The sequence below is a fragment of the Perognathus longimembris genome, chromosome 2, assembly GCF_023159225.1.
Source record: "Perognathus longimembris pacificus isolate PPM17 chromosome 2, ASM2315922v1, whole genome shotgun sequence".
Lineage (NCBI taxonomy): Eukaryota > Metazoa > Chordata > Mammalia > Rodentia > Heteromyidae > Perognathus > Perognathus longimembris.
The window spans coordinates 83,267,157-83,285,239 of NC_063162.1; the positions used below are offsets into that span (position 1 = coordinate 83,267,157).

General features: G+C 39.5%; 1 protein-coding gene across 1 annotated transcript in view; it reads right to left on the bottom strand.

Moving 5' to 3' along the window:
• Chn2 (chimerin 2) overlaps window positions 1-18,083 on the bottom strand; it is a 312,915-nt gene that overhangs the window by 144,321 nt on the left and 150,511 nt on the right. The window contains exon 2 of the mRNA XM_048339610.1: window positions 8,670-8,708. Coding sequence (XP_048195567.1) covers window positions 8,670-8,708 — 39 coding nt within the window. The remainder of the gene's footprint in view (window positions 1-8,669; window positions 8,709-18,083) is intronic.

The following is an 18,083-nucleotide window of genomic DNA, read 5'->3' on the forward strand; positions in this document are numbered from 1 at the left end:
TGAAAAGAGAGAAAATAAGAGTAGAAGAGTGTCTTCAAAGTGTATTTTATTCTACTGTATTTGAACCAAACATGCATTGTCTATTTAAAGTAAGAAAATATTGTGAGAGATGAGAGCGAGAGAAGGATGCTGAGAGGAGAGGAAGCGTGAGGGAGAGACCAATTTCCATGGGCCTCTCAGGACTGCTTCTGCCTCTTCCTTAGATCACCAGGGTGGCTGCTTGAGTTCCTTTGTTCCTCTTGAGTCATTCTCCATGCTACTGTGCTGCTTTTTTAGCACCAGGTTGCTGCTGTTAGAGAATAGAATGGGAACCAAACAAAACAGCAGCTCCTAGAATCACAGCTTTAGATGGAGGTGGAATTGCAGAATCTACATTCACAGACTCTTGTACTTCTTCCCATTGTCAATGCCTCTCAAAGCCACCAGTTATATGGGGGCTTGGGCGGATGGCTTTATAAACACTATTTTAATGGAGGAGGAAAAGCAAGTGTCTCTGTTATAAGAGGGAAGCATTTTTAGCTTAATGCTCTTTTGCAATTCATACCAGCAAATATGTGAGCATCTGCTATATGCCAGACACCACAGTCAGCATTAGGTGGAGGCTGTGAGGATGAATTGAGAAAAATGGAATAGATAAGAGAACAGCATACGAAGTCTAAGCGTCTGCCACATTTCAGGAACAATACTTTATTAAGTCTTCTGAATAACTTGAAAAAAAAGACTTGGTGGCATCATAGTTCTGGTTTTTCAGATGAAAAAGAAGTGCAGAGTATTTAAGCATTTGTCCTTAGCCTAAACTGTAAGCTTTAGATTCCAAAACCCTAGTTTATTGTTCCTGTGCCTCAGGTTCTTTGCACTTGCTAAGTTGGCCATATGACTAATTCATTGCATGGTTTCTTTTCTCTACTTAGACTCTGTCTTTCTGGGGAAATTGTCCCTGACTTTCCTGTATGGAATTCTACCCCATCACTCTGCTTCCTTTTACTGCTGTATTTTTCTTCATAGTAGTCATCAGTATGAATAAGAGTAATAAACAAAACTATTGATTAATTTTGTATATGACTCCCTTGTCTGCAGCATGAGTTCTATGAGTCCAGGGATCTTGCTAGTGCAGTATCCAGCACCCGCAACAGTGCTTGACACTTAGTAGATACCTGCTTGTCATATGGATTGTGTGTCTGTCCATGCAGATAATGAGATGGCAACCAACTGTAATAGAAGACAAACAAAACAACAAAGCCCAATGGAATGGACTGTATCTCATGGCTCATGGATCACAATCTGTGCCTTTGAGGACATTCTGATCCTAGGTGGGAGATATGCTTAGAGACACAAAATCCATTTGGGACATGAGCTTTAACAAGAGGAGAGTAGGTGGCTGCTCAGCTACTTCAGCTGGTCAGAATGGCTGCCTGTGGGAAGAGGAATACGGCTGTCCTCCGGGGATTCAAGAGGTTTCCATAAGAAGACAGGATGGCAGTGGAGGGAAGGGCAGCTGCAGGAAACGGTGATTTGCAGGTGGGAAGCCACTGTGGTAGCTGTACCCAGGGCAAAATGTATGAGAGGCCACAGGAAGTCAAGCTAAGGAGCAGAGGAAAAGTATTCTTCAGTCTGCTGTGAGGAAGAAGTGACCTGCCCTCGACAGTCTGTTCTTAAATGGCAGTAATAGGAACATGGCCACTAGGAATTTAGAAGTTATTACAAGCCAGACACTTTAAAGGCATCTTCTGGTTGAATCTTTCTGATTAATAAGCATCCATGAAAACTTATTCCCCTATACTGACTGGCAGTGGAGATGCCTGTGTGTGCCATTGAGGTCACATAAGTCATAGGTGAAAGCAAGATTCAGAGCCTGGATCATCAGACCTCCCACAGCCTGGTTCTCCAAAGTAGGTGGCAGAATGTCTCCAGGTGAGCTGCCTGCCCTAGAATCAACTAAAGTCTTTAAGAAGCTTCTACAAAATACAGATTCCCAGGCTCCATCCCTGGAAGATGCCTACTTGGCCACTCTGGCAGAACATCCCCAACTATATTCTTTTCAATCTTTTCAAAAGATTCGAATGTGCATCCACAAGTGGGGGTACTATCATCTATCTTGTTGAAGGAGCCACTGGACAGGGAGACTCTTGGAGGCAACAAGGTAAAGAGAAAACCAGTTAACTTGTATATGGCAGAAGTCATGCAGATGAGAAGAATGCACAGGAAGACTGGCAGGGCTGAACCAATGATTGAATGAGAGGGAGGACACTAAGTGGCAAAGAGATTGAGATGCCATGAACATAAATAAAGAATGAAGGTAATGGAACACTCCGAAACAGTTCTTTCTCAGGTTAACAGCCTAAGTCACTAAATCATTAGCTATTTCTTCTGGGTACCCTCTGAACATTGGTAGAAAGAAATAATAGATCACCAACTGCATAACTGGTAAAAGCTTACCAGGGTTGACATGGAGCAGGAAGAGGGAAGGATGACTTGGAGCATGAAGAGTGAAAGGCCTCAGCAGCCTTATAAGCCAGGGAAGCCACCTTTCCTGCTCATCCTCAGTAGTAGGCATGACTAATTGAGTGCCTGTTTCTCTATGCTGTTCCAAAAAAAGAGAAGTTGGCAAATAGGCCTAGAAGCCTAGTTGCCATCTGGGTTGTGTGTCTGTCTATGCAGATAATAAGATGACAACCAATTACACTGGAAGCCAAAGCAAATAACAAAGCCCAATTTCCTATCTTAGATTTACAGCAAGAGCTTGCCTGTCATTTTCAGAATGAGCTAAAACAAAACAAACACCTGTGGGAGGAAAAAAGAATCTCTAAGGTACATCTAATATAACTGAGGCATGTCATATAATCTGAAAATGTCACTTCTTGAATTTTCTTCATTCAACAAACACATTTCAGAAGGAAAACACAGCAATGGGTGTCACCCTCTGGGTGGTTCTGTGAACAGAGAAGTGACATGATGATGTTTGCACCAATGTCTCAAATGTATTCCAGGCATTCCCTTGCCAAAGTCTGCTGCAACAAAACAGAAAATATTTTGCATGGTAGCAAGCTGTTTGGTAGAGGTCATGGTCATTCAAGAATGCGGAAGTGGAGATTATGATTGCCAGATTCCCAAGATAGGTTGAGAAATCTAATTTCCTTTTACTTCATTATGAAAACTTGATCCACCAGCCTATGAAAACAGAGTCAGTCACTCCTGTAGATGACAGAGGTAGCCCCTGGCCTGGGTGGTGTAGTGAATCTCACTCCAGAACCATCAGCCTCTAGGATAGCTCTCACATTGTGTCTGCGGGCCACTTTTCTCTAAAGAGGGCCTGGGGATCTAGGAGCTGAGTCCAGCCACATGGTGTTGAAACTGGGCCAGTACCACTCCCCTCCATGCTTATGCCTTCCCTGCTTTCAAGGAAAACTTCACAGGTGTGAGCAGGGAATTATAGACCCTGGTTCCTACTCCTCCTTCACCTCTGTCTTAGTAACAGGATATCATCTTTAAAATCCCTTACTCTCTTGTCCAGTAGCATTGTGAAGAAGGAAAGGGCTTATGGAGCCCCAAACCAGGGATCCAGGCATATGTGTGCCTTAAAAATATGTGTGCCTGGATCAAGTGGTAGAGCACCAGCCATGAGGTAAAAGCCAAGTGAGAACATGCGGCCCTGAGTATATAAGCTCTATTATAGCACACATGCACGCACATGTGCATAGGCACACACACACACACACACACAAACAAAAACAAAAACCTATGAAGAGTTTGAAGTATGGCTCAAATGGTAGAGCACCTAGTAGCAAGTATGAGGCCCTGAGTTCAAACCTAATACCACCGAAAATAAAACCTTTGGAGTCTGACCAGTCATAATCTCATTTTTCCAATCCCAAGATATGGGGTAGATTGAAACAAAAACTACCATAAACATTTCGCTTGGGTCATTCTAATACAGGAGGTCTTCAAATCAGAGTTTTCTTCAAATCAAAGTCCTACTTGGAAAAACAGTGACAAGCTATGACCACTTGATCTGCTGCACAGGGAAAGGCTCTTGGGAGAGCTGTCAGCCACAGCATCTACAGCCGAAATGAGTTGACATCCACCCTCTTGAAAAAGAAAATCTTTCAGAGTATACCCATGATGGCTGGCTTTGAACCTATGTGCTTGGGGCAAACAGTTTATACAGTTCTAGCTTAAAGTTCCAGACGTGGTTTGTTATTTTTAAGTTAACATAGAAATACCCATTCTTTTTTATTAAAGACATTGAATACATCACTTTCTCAGTGACTTCCTCATCCATGTTTTAGAGTTTGGTCTTGAGAGCTGAGAATTAGCTGCAGATACAGTGGGATAAGACTATTTGAATGAAACCTCTCAGAAATTGATAGCATTAGCTTCTAAGAGAAGAATGGAAAAGGCAGGAACTGAGGACCACGGCATGTTATCATAAATTCTTTAGGTATCCTTGAGGCCCTCCAACTCCTAGCACCTGTCTGGCTTAAGGCAGAGACAATATTCACCTATTGAATAGCAAATAAATAATGAGCACTATATTACATATAATATTGGCAGAGTTGCTTACCCTAAGTCTGTAGTTGCTTTCCTTGGTCCAGTATTACTCAAAGGTCTTCAGTCACATGAGTTGGATAGACATGACCCTTCCCTGAGTTCCAGCAATAGGTCCTGAGCAATTTAGTAAAGTTAGCAGATATCAACTCCCTGAGCATGGGAGTAAAGAATAGGGGAAGGAAACCCTTGTCAGTTAGGGCTGAAACTTAATCTTTGTCGGTTACTCTTGAAAGAGAAATCAATATTCCTGGCTATCAATAGCCATCTGGGAATGGCATTGGAAGAACATGCTAAGAACAAAACAGGAAGGCTGGGGTTGTGGCTTAGTGGTAGAGTGCTTGCCTAGTGTGCATGAGGCTCTGGATTTGATTCCTCAATACCACATAAATATCAACAACAACAACAACAACAAAGACGAATGCAACAGGAAAGGCAGGGAGGAAAGAAAGAGATATTCACACTGTTGTGGTAAAGTTATTTGAGCAAGTTCCCTCTACACTTTGATTAAATTTACTGATGTGATAGAATGCAGTTACTTGTAACAAAAATACTGAAGTTATCATTAAAATTTAAATACAGATCTTAGGAATAGATTAAATGTGTTTTAGGAATAATGACAGAATTAGAACCAATGTTCTTCACTAATACCAGATAAATCAAAGTAATGGCCCATAATACTTGATAAAGCAAAGAAATGCTTCTATGCCATAACAATAATCCCAAATTATTAATTTTAAGCCAAGTCCTATATGATAATAAAAGTGTACTCTGTAACTATATAAGAAATTTAATTTTACCAACTATTTTTTGCAATTAAGAAAAAAGTATGTGATGGAAGAATACAGGTTCTATAAATGACGTGTTAATGAGTTTGCATTAATATATGAAGCTAGCCTCCCAAAAGATATTTTATCATATTAACATTACAAACAGAATAACTTTGTGATTTCTAGAATTCAGAATGTGTTTATGAGGTTAGTTTAAACATAACAAATGTAATATCCTGAGGGTTTCAATGGAATTTCTGAAAAAAAACCTGTTACAGTTTTAGGACATTTGGGTTTTTAGAAGTAGCTCATGAAAATCTTCACATAAGTATGGGCAACATTTAATTCACTGTTTCTTCCTAATATTTAATCTGTGACATTGAGAAATTGTTTACTGAAAGGTTAAATGAATGGATCTTAAATATAGATTTTAATCTTGAGTATGAACCTGATAAAAATATCTGAGATATAACCAAACTAGAAAACAATAAACAAAAATTTCTGGTCCAAGATAGTGAAAGAGAGTTTTTTCTTAGTGATATTCTGTAGAGCTTTAATCAACATGTTGAGGTGTCATGGATGAGACAATCCTCTCATATTTCAAGATTCTCATCAGTTGGGGCCCTCAGTATGAATAACTGCTATTTGTGTATAATAAAGAAGGGTTTTATAAATGCCATTAGGGTTGTATTAAATGGGCGAAAAATCCCTTTTTCAAGTAAGGTTTTACGATTCTAGAGCAAATTTAAAAGTATAACTTAGATCCAGAAATCAAATTTAAGCACATACACCAAGGTTAAATAGGTATTGTGGACATGCAATTAGTAATGCTCTTTCTAGCGTGCTTAGGCCATAAAAGTGCTTTTAAGAGAGAGATTGGGTGGCCCACGGTCACTTAGGGAAAAAAAATGAGATGAATTTGAGCCAATGCCATCTTTCGCTTCAGTAAAGCTCCCAGCAGTGGCATTTGCTCAACAAGTATTTATTGGGTCATTAATGTGTGCAAGGATGTGTGCAATGCACAGTAAGTCACAAAATATACAGGACCTCTCACTACAGATATTTTGTTGATTTGCTGTTAGAGCACTTCACACTCCATTAAGAAACAAACAAACAAAAACATCCAATTACTAAGTCATTAGCACTGCCTTTTAAAATAAAAATCGAAGATGAGGAGGCAGAACACTAGACTCAAAAGGGTCCCCTTAGAGACCCAGCATGATCCTTTATTTCACAGATGGAAGAATAGACTCCTGTAATAAAGTGTGAGGTGCCTCTGCCTGGGCTTCATGGAGAGACAGACAATAGACATTTGTGAAGAAAGGAAGAGAAGGAAGAATACTATTGTATGAAACCGTTTGGACAAAACCAAGTGACAAGAAAGTGCTTGAGTAGTCACTTTATATCTATATATATGTGTGTGTGTATAAATATATATATTTATATATATAATAGGAAGGGTATGTCTTTAAAATACACTGTTCAAAAAGAAATGTACTCATGACCTGACTTATGTAACTAATCCCTCTGTATATCACTTTTACAATAAAATTTAAATTCAAAAGCCAGAGAGAAGTCAGCATTGGGAATCAGGGTTGGAGAGCTACAATGTGGAATGGTCTGTGGATTATGGGAAGTTGAACTCTCAGATATAAATATTTCTTTATTTTTTTTTCTGTGCCAGTCCTGGGGCTTGAACTCAATGTTTGGGTGTTGTCCATGAGCTTTTTTTTTTTTTTTTTTTTTTCCTCTGCCACTTGAGCCACAGCTTAAGCTACTTCTTCTGGCTTTTGGAAGTTAACTGGAGATAAGAATCTCATGGACTTTCCTGCCTGGGATGCCTTTAAACAATGATACTCAGATGCCACAGCTTCCTGAGAAGCTAGGATTACAGGCCTGTACCACCAGTGCCTAGCTAATGTTTGTTTTTCAATATAGCTTTGAACTGCCTTTATAACAAATATGATTAAAGATTTATATATGTGCTGTGTATATGTATATGTTATATATATGTATATATATACAGATATGCATTATTTAAGGACAGCATATATCCTAAGAAACACTGTTTATCAACAGGTATGTGTATTGTTAGGTGACTTCATAGTGTACGGAGTGTACTTAACACACTTTGATGGTAAAATTTACTACATACCTGCCAGTCCATGTGGTTTATATGGCCATATGCCTGGTCCATTAATCATCAAAGTCATTACCCAACGCATGACTACAGATTGAAGATAGCTAGACAGACAGATAGTAGAAAGGTAGATGATAGATAGACAAAGAGATGATACCTGTCTGAATGTTTAAATAGAAAAAAGTCTTAAGAGACCTAAAATCTGTGAGTCAGGCTTTCCTCTGGATTCCACAATTGTGGAGTGTATAGCAGTTATTTTGCCTCCCTGGGCATGGTTTCCATCTATGTAAGTTGGAGATGACAGGGGTGCCCATCTAGTAGGCTGTGGTAAGAATCTGAGATGCATGGATTAGTACAGTGACAGACCCAGCCAGATTCCAGAGGACAGTAGCAACAGTGGCAGCATCAACAATGCTGGGCATAATGATTCTTCTTGATGTCTAGCAGTGGACCCTGGATGAGCTATTGTCCCTGTTGTGCTTGGTGTTGTGGGTCTCCATCTACCAGTCCTTCCCTCTCTTGATGGAGAATTAGCACACCACACATATAATACCAAAAAGAGAGAAAACAAGCTTGAGGGGATGGCTGTTGCCTGCCTTCGTGAGAGTTGCACTGTGAGGCTCATGCGCAGACATGAACCTGCTTCCCAGGAGTCATCTTAAGAGACCAAACACACTCTGTTTATTTTCAGATCATACAATGTCATGTGATATGACATACTTTGATATTGTCTGATAATATAGCTTCTGATGATCAGCCAAGAGCATAATTAATGAGCATCAATATATTCACTTTTGCTGATCAACCATAGTAAAAATAAAAATAAAGCCCCAAGCTGAGAATCAGAAGGAACATCTCCCTTCTCTGGCATTCTAGAGGTGATCCCTGGCAGCAGGTTCTCAGAGGTCTTGATCAGGGGAGAGGCACCAAGTACACCATCTGCAATGTTATCTTTCCATAGTGGACAAGAAAGGCTCAAGCATGTTTACAGGGAGAAGCTGCCATGGGGGATACACAACCCTTTAAGAAATCAGGCCAGCTCCATACCACAAGAGAGATCTTTTATAATTAATTAATTTATTTATTGCCAGAGTGATGTACAGAGGGGTTACAGTTTCATACATAAGATGGTACGTACATTTCTTATCCAATTTGTTACCTCCTCCCTCCCCCCAAGGCCCCCTCCATGAGAGATTTTTATTTTAAGTACTCACAGTATGATTTCCATATTGGAGGCTGGTATTCTTCAGCATCTAGAACAAAAAGGAAAGAAAATCACTCAGCTTCTTTGTCAAACTGTCAACATGAGTTTTTCCAGGGGGCAGGAGCAAGTCTGTCAGCAACACTTGCATTCCAGCCCCAGGGGACTCCTCCATTCATTTAGATTCAGCTCCAGGCAGGAGGGGACAACCATGCATGGAAACCTTGTAGATTGAACCCCACTTTCTTCAGATCACTTCTTATGACAGAATCAATTGCTCAATCAATTTTATACAGGCCAATAAAACAACAAAAAATGTTTTTTTAAAGCAATTAACTTGATTGCTCTCTCTAGTAACCTGTTCAAATATTATTTACTCAGCTTGGCATAATAACCTCATTTATCTCACATTTTTCAATCAGATATTTAGTCCATTCATTATGATTTGATGGAAAAATTCAAAATTCTAGGCATGTAAAATTCATATGGAACATCACCCAACCCACAGAACTACTAATGTGTATAACCTTACAGCAAAAACAATGATGGTTCAATTGGAATCACATTATTTCCTCGAATTAACTCCAATGTTCGACTTAGAAAATTTCCATAAACTTCTCAGCAATCAGAAGTGTTAGAGTAAGAGAGTTATAATAAAATAGAGAGGATGAAATTGTTGTTCATCACTCTAGAGAACAGATCAGGGGAGGAAGTCTGCTGGTTCGGCTGACTCAACCAAGCTAATGCTGACAACTAAACTTACTCCATGTCCTTCCATTTCCTTACAAATGGGACAATGTCATTCTTTCTGATAGAGGCATAAAATTCCATTGTGTATATGTACCACATTTTCCTGATCCATTCGTCTACTGAGGGGCATCTGGGTTGGTTCCACATTCTTTCTATGACAAATTGTGCTGCGATGAACATTGTTGTACTGGTGGCATTACTGTGATTTTGTTTGTGGTCTTTTGGATAGATACCCAAAAGTGGGGCTGCTGGGTCATAGGGGCGTTCTATATTTAGCCTTCTGAGGAATCTCCATACTGCTTGCCAGAGTGGCTGAACCAGTTTACATTCCCACCAACAATGAAGTAGGGGTACAGATTTGTTTTGTTTTGTTTTTTTTCTCATTCAAGAATTAAAAGGAAAGAAATGTACTCACTGCCTTATGTATGAAACTATAACCCCTCTGTACATCACTTTTACAATAAAGAAATGAGTAAAAAAGTAAAAGCCAGAAAAAAAATTGGAAGCAGATGGAGAAAGTTTATTCGAAAGTGAAAGGAAACCTACAAAAGTAGGGAGACTCTGAAGAGAGGGGCTCTGGAGAGGAAGAGGAGTCCACTGGAGTCCTCTCACTGGGTGGTTCCTCCCATATCCCTTATGCTTTTTGCTGATTGCTGGGTGGCATGTGTGTGCACTGCCCAACTCTTTTCATTGGCTGAGTGAACATCTAGAGCCTTATGGGAGGAAGAAACATTTGAGTGTGAACTCACAGGGTTATGGGGAAGATAAAGCATTTGATCAGGAGCCTGAGGAACCAAAACTGCCACAATATGCCACATTTTACCTGTCAGATATTATGTCCACAATTTTTATTCCTATATACTTAACAGTTCCCCTTTCTTTTCATCAATAGCATCTTCAAAAATGTATTTTCAATGATAAATAAAGATCAACAAGCACACATGCACATACACACACACAGCATATAACACAGACATGTAAATTCCTGAGACACCACCTTCACAGGCTGCAATGTCTGTCTGCTATTTTCGATGAGATTTGTGTTGTGAATCATCTATAACCCATTGGCCCAGAAGTGGCCAAGATTGTTTAGTACCTTAGCATCACTTTCTGCACATTGACAGGAGGTCCCAAGACAGAGGAGGTGACCCTTTACACATGTCTTTAAATACAGCCCATGCTCAGCATGGATCCACTAAGATTTCTTACCTAATATCAGAAACTTAAATTAGATGGCCTCTCACTGTCCATTTCAGTCTTGTTCTGAGAAAAAGTCAATTTTCATTTATCAGAAGCATTGGTTAACTTGAAGCATTAACTCGACCTTCATGCTAGTCTCCCTGCATGTTCCATAAATGTTTCCCTTTCCATTTGCTTCCCGTGGGCAACCTGATACAGAGATCAATAAAGATGCCTCTAGAAACCAGGGATGCCAACAGTCTTGTGCAAATTCCTCCAGTAACTTCTCTCTGTGCTTGGAATGAAGTGTGGATATTCGGCCACCCATGCGGATTTGCATCCTCTGAAGTCTGCTTCGGTGTAATCTCACTCCATACAATCATCTTTCCTTTCCCACATTTAATCTAGTCATACCAGTTTTCTCTCTTTTCCCCACAGTAAGACATGCCCTCCCAAGTCCCTTTCCTTAGCTCCTGTGGGCTCACCATGTAAATGGGCTCTCCATGTAAACTGGCTCACCCTGTAAAATGCTCCCCAACTTATTTTGGTATGGCTCATTTACTTCATCATACAGGGCTCAGCTGAAATTTTACCTCCCAGGAGCTTTCCCTATCAGCCTTGTGCAAACTAAATAGCTTTCCCTCTACCCAACTCCTTCTGTTATAGCTTATTTTTCTTCATTGTATCTTTGATTATCTGAAGACATTTATAGATTTGTTCATTTGTTATGACTGCTTTTTAAAAATTGTTGTTATGCCAGTTCTGGGGCTTGAACTCAGGGGCTGGGCACTCTCTCTGAGCTTCTTTGCTCAAGGCTAGCACTCTACCAATTGAAATATAGCTCTACTTCTGGCTCCCCCCGCCCCCCCCCACATGTTTTCGATGCTTAATTGGAGATAAGAGTCTCATAGTGTTCCCTGCCTGGGCTGGCTTTGAACTATGATGATTAGATCTTAGCCTCCTGTATGGCTAGGATTATAGATATGCACAACTGGTGCCCAGATGTTATGATTGTTTTATCTACTATTTGTCAAGCTTCATAAAAGTAGAACTTTGCTTCATTTATTTCCATATCACCAATCTTTAAAAGGGAGTCCGGCATGCAACAAGTATTAAAAAACTAAAACACGTTAAATAAATTACTTAATAAATTTCCATGAGTTCAAGTCATTCCTTGGACGACTATTACTAAGCATTTTGAAATAGATTATTTAGGTTACTTTGGCTATACTCAGGGTCTCACACATGCTAAACAGATGTCCTACAACAGGAGCCACTATGCCAGCCTCTTTTTATGTTGGTTATTTTCAAGATATAGTCTTGCTTTTATACCTGAACTAGCATAAACATTGATCTTCCTGTTTATGTTTTCTTTTTTTGATGGAATGACAAGCACATACCACTGTGCCCAGTCACTGACTGAAATGGAGCTTTTATGCTCACCTGGCCTTGAATAATGATCCCCTAACTTCAACCAAGTAGCTGGTATTACAGGTATGAGCCACATTTCACAGTAGTTATTCGGGTACTTTTTACAAGTTCCCTAATACTTACCTTTGAAGAATAGAACCATGTAGGTTCTATTGCCTGGAGTACTGTAGGGGTTGAGATGATGTATGCAACCTTCCCTTGATGACTCCAAACAAAACAGCAGGCTCTGGGTGAAGCCCCTTAAAATGTGGCTGTACTGCTCTTGCTGAAGATGTCCTGCTCTGATTCCTCCTGGGTGGCCTGTGCTCTTGTCTTTGCTCTCTTGACTGTAGCCATTACCTAACTCTGTTCTTGCCTCCTAGATCTAGAGCCTATAATTAAGCTCCAGTGCTGTTGTCATGGAAGATTTTCTTCCCATGAAAGAATTCAAATTGAGAGGCCATTTGTCACGCTTCAGTAGAATGACTATAATTACCTTGGCCTTTGAGACATGCTTCACAAACCAACAAGGCACACTGTTAGGAGGCTAAGGTTAAGGGACAGAGTGCACAGTACTTTTAATATATGGTGAAGCAAATCTTTAGCTGTCTCCTCCACTGCCCAACTCACACACTATTTGCAGCAATTTCACACAACACTTTTCAATGACCTATTTCACTCTTGAATAGGATGACACTTTCATTTAAAACCTGGAAGAGGTCTTCAAGCGCATGCATCTCACCTTTCATCACTTGGCAGTAAAGGGAAATAAAATGCAGAATAACTAGTGCCTTCCTTTCAGCAAGGTCCTGAAACAAGTTAGAGGCGGAAGTAAGCTTTGCCTTACTTCCAGACATGAGTGTCCATCATTCATCCTTGCTAGGAGTCTCCTACAGTCCATCCATTTACAAATGTGGAAAACAAGAACACCAAATCAAACCAAGTGCTGATGGCTGGCACCTGTAACCCTAGATACTCAGGTGTTCAAAAGGTGTTCAAAGACAGCCTGAGCAGGAAAATCTATGAGACTTTTATCTCCAATTAACCAGCAAAAAGCCAGAGTAGAGCTGAGGCTTAAATGGCAGTACACTGGCTTTGAGGAAAAAAAGCAGAAGAAAAAAAAAGATAAGGGAAAATGCTCAGAACCTGTGTTCAAGACCCAGTACTGGCACAAAACAAACACACAAAATATGATATAACCGGCATATCACTTCATTCTTACTAGAGAGGAAAATACTCATTACTTGTTCCATCTATGAACTTCTCCAATGAAAGAAGGTCCATGGGGCTCAGGAAACTAGAAATTCTGATCCCAAGACAGGCATCAACCTTTTTAGAAAATGGAACCTATTGCAGAAGGAAGAGAAGGTCAAAGCAGAAGTTCCAAATTCTAAAATGTACAAGAAAAAGAACTACCATAACACTTAGGAGACAGTAATGTTATTTTTAGAAAGAAACAATAATTGAAAGCATCAAAGAGGCTTAAAATACTTGCTTAAAATACTCACTCATGCTTATCTAGTATAAAAAGTACTAATCTTTGACACAGCAATTTATTATTTATATATTTATATATGTATGTATGTATATATGTATATATGTATGTATGTATGTATGCATTTCTTCATTTTCATATCAGTACTGGGGCTTGAACTCAGGGCCTGGGTACTGTCCTTCAGTTTTTATGCTTAAGACTGGTACTCTACTACTTGAACCACAACTCTACTTCCAGTTTTTTGCTGCTTAATTAGAGATGAGAGGGCTGAGATGTAGCAGTGGCAAAGTGCTTGCCTAGCAAGTGCAACCTCCTGGGTTTGATCCCCACTACCAAAAAAGAAAAAGACAAAAAACAAAATTACAGATAAGAGTCTGAGGACTTGCCTGCCTGGGGTGGCTTTTAATTCTGATCCTCAGACCTTAGTCTCTTGAATAACTAGGATTACAGGTGTGAGCTACTAGAGCTAGGTGACTCAACAGTTTTATTCACAAAAATCTAGCCTGCAGTGATCATTGAACTCTGCCAAAGGTGCCTTTATATATGAACTCAGTGTGTGCTGCTATTCTGTGGGTAAGTATGAGGCTGAGCACACAGCCAGGAGAGATGGATAAAGAGCAATTATATACTTGTTCATGACAATAATAGATTGGAGCAAGACTGTTGAACACCAGGTGTGCCCTATTACTGGCTGTGTGATCTCAGGCAAGTTGCCTTACCTTTCTATGCCTCCGTTTCTTAATTTATAGAGTGAGGGTAAGAATAGTACTCAACATACAGCATTGTGTACTCTACCTTTATAAATTTCTTACCTGCACCAGTTATTTTCTGTATACATTATCTGTATAAAAATATGAAAGACTTGGATGCCAATGACTCATGCTTGTAATTCTATTTTACTCAGTCCGAGATTTGAGGATTGCAGTTCCAAGCCAGCCTAGGAAGGAAAGTTTATAACACTCTCCAATGAACTACTAAAAGAGTCAGAAGTGAGGCTGTGGCTCAAGTGGAATAGTGGTAACCTTGAGCAAAAAGAAGCTCAGGGACAGCACCCATCCTCTGATCAAGCCGCAGGAGGCACACTATTTACATATATACACATATATACATACATAAATATATGTGTGATATACACATATGTAATATTACATAAATATATTATATTATATGAATGTAATTAAATATAATTTTATATAATATATTATACATAAAATAGTGCTAGATATATTTAATTATTTGTTAGAGGTATGAGATTTTAACTCAGGACCTTAGCTTCCTGGGAAGATGTTCTACCACTTGTGCCATGCTCCCATATAGGATATGTTCCCATATCCTTGTAGTTGTAGTTACTTTTAGGGTCTCATTTTTGACCAAAGCTAGCTTCAGACCACAATCCTCTAACCTATACCTCTTGCATAGTTGGGATTACAGACATGTTCTATCATGCTTACCTGGCCCGTGTTTTGTTTTGGTTTTGCCAGTACTATGGCTTGAATTCAAGGTATCATGCTTTCACTTAGCTTGTTTGCTTTGCTGACATTTCATTACCTGAGCCATAGGTCCAACCTTAACATGTCATTGGTTATTTTGAAGGTGGAATTGTTCAGATTTTTCTGTTCAGGCTGGCCTTGAACTGTCATGCTCCAAATTTTAGCCTCCTGAGTAGCTAGAATCACAAGTGTTAGATCACCAGCTGATTTACTTACTTATACACTAAATCAATCATCACTTTGAAGATAACATGGTGTAACATATTCCTGATTGCAGCTCATGCAGCCTGTGTAGTATTCACTCAGGAAGAGCAAAGTGCTAAAGTAAAAGGAGACAATTGCTTCTGCAGAGAAATGCCAGGCCCCTGCCTGGGCCCTCTTTTTAACAGTCTGTGAAATGAGCATTAACAGGCAGTTCTAAGAAGGCTGAGAAATGAGCATATCCTCTCAATTAAGATGGAAAGAAGGAAAAAGAAAGATATAAATGCTTAGGAAGTGGTACAGACATCATAATAATAGGTAATAAGAACACTCTAACAAAATCACCCATAAACTACCTCAACAAAAAAATCAAAAAGAAAACTTGCTAAGGGGACTCAGAAATTTAGGTTGGAACTTGAGAGCAGCTTTGAGAAAACTTCTGTGCTAATGTAACTAAGCTTTGGAAAGATGGGGCTGCTGCTCTTCTGATCTTTGGGGAAGTAAAGGATTTTGGGATAAGCCCAGAGATAGTTCTTCAGTATCTTAGCCTGAGGAAGACAATGGGGTAACTGAGAGCATGTCATAAAAAAGTTATCTTTCAAGATCAAAAGCATAGCAAAAAAAATAATGTAATATCTGTATTGATGTCACTAAACTGGAAAGTAATATATACATAATGTTGCAAGACAGGAAAAGTATAAGTGTGGAGCCAAGTGTGGTGGCTCATGCTTGCAATCACAGCTTCTTGGGAGATAGGATGGTGGTAGTTTGAGGCCAGTTGAGCATGTGTTAGAGAAACCTCATCTTGACTAGAAAAATATGGGCACCTGCCTGTAATCCCAGCATCAAAGGAGGCAGAAGTAGGGAGGAACTCAATATAAATCTGGCCCTAAGCAAAAAGAAGAAGAAGAAGAAGAAGAAGCCTTGAAGGTAGTAAACATGACTAAAGCAAAAAGGACTGAGTTGTGGAATTCAAACCCCAGTACCTCCAAAAGAAACAGAAAAGGAAACAAACTGAAAAGAAATATGTATTTTAACAAGCAGCCTACCTCAGGAAAAAAAACAAAACAGAAATAAGAGATTTTTAGGAATCCTTACAGATTTTGCTTTGTGAATAGCTAGAATAAAAATGTACAACATGGTCTTATATATACTGTCCAGTGATCTGCTTTTTAAAATGTAATATTATGTCTTAGGCAGCTTTCCTTATCAGTAGACACAGATCTTTGCATGTTTAACTACAACTTGGCCCTCTATCGTAGAAGTTAGTAAAAATGTAATTTATGTACTTGTGTAATAATTTCCAACTGGCAGATATTTAGGCTATTTTCAACTTTTTGCTACTCTCAACAATGCTGTATTAGTGCTTTCTAAGTATATCATAGGTTCAAGGAAGTTGAACTCAGATGAGTGAAGGGTTTGTGCAATTTTACTTTAAAAGCTTTCGTTATTACCATGGTCTTCAAAAATCAAGTGTCAATTGGAACTGTGAATAATGTAAGGATGCCTAGCTCCTCACACTCTCCAACAGCAGCTGTGATTTGTGTCTCATTTGTGATGCCTTTACAACTCAGTTTGAAAATCCACCAATGAGATGAGATGTACTTGCACATAGCAAATGGTAACATGCAATGCTCCAAGTACTGTTATTTTGTTTATTAATTAATTTATTTTATTTTAAATACTTGTACAAAGGGGCTTTAATTCAACAAGTCAAGTTATGAGTACAAAGAATCTTGATCATTGTCATTCCCTTTATCATTCTCTCCCATCTCTTCCAATCCCATCCATATTCCCAAGTTCCATGGTCCCATTATCACATACAAACATTGAATATAATGACTCTACTTGCCTACTCTTCTCTGTTTGTCTTCCCTCCTTCCTTTTCCCCTCCTACACCCACAAACATGCTTTAGCTTCCTGGTTTTCATTTTGTTAAACTATTTGTTAGTTGTTCAGAGGAGTTACACCATGGGAATCCTCCTCTATGTGTACCATTTTTTAATCAATTCATTTGGTTTATATGAATGAAACTCTGTATATGTTACCATGTATGTCTGTACATTAGATCTAACTTCCACATATGAGAGAAGACATGTGCCATTTGTTTCTCTGAGCTTGGCTTACTTCACCAAACATTTTTTCCTAGGTCCATCCACTTTCCTGCAAATGACATAATATTATTCTTTCTGATAGGTGAGTAAAATTCCATTGTATATATACCACATACCTCTTCCAGATACTTTTAGCTCCAGAAATATGATTGGATGCAACCACCTGAGGAGCAAGTGTGAAGGAATGCAGGGCTGATTAATGAGGAAAAGCTGAAGAACACAGGTGGTCCACTTGGGTAAGTGACAAGCAGAGAGAAAACACCTGTAAACTTCTAGCAGAGCCAGCCACCTTCTCTTGGCTCAGTGGAGGGGAACGAGACCAATAGAAACCCATGTGAAGGTTTTGGAAAATGAGAGAAGTGAAAGATTCACTGATATACAGAATGATCTACCAAGGAACTCGGGGATGACTTGTTTCTTGGAGTATTCCAGGTAGAGCTTCCTCTATTGCATTAGGGAAGCAAAGGGTAGGAATGTTGGGTCTCTCTGCCATCCTTTCCCCAGAAATGCCATGTCTGCCATCACTTTGGATTTATTACTATACATATTTGCGAAAGGGCTGCACTGAGGCTTTTTCTAGGGAGTTGGGCAAAAACAGGTTTTTCAATCAGACATGGAACAGCCTCACAATGAGATGACAGTTGAGGATTTGTAGGGTGATTAACTTAATGGGCCCAAAATGGGTTGGGTTCCAAATGAAAGCAAACAACAGCAGCAGGAGGGGGGTGTGTGCCGGTGACACATGGCCCTCAATCTTCACAAGTGTGAATGAGCTTGCATGGGCACCC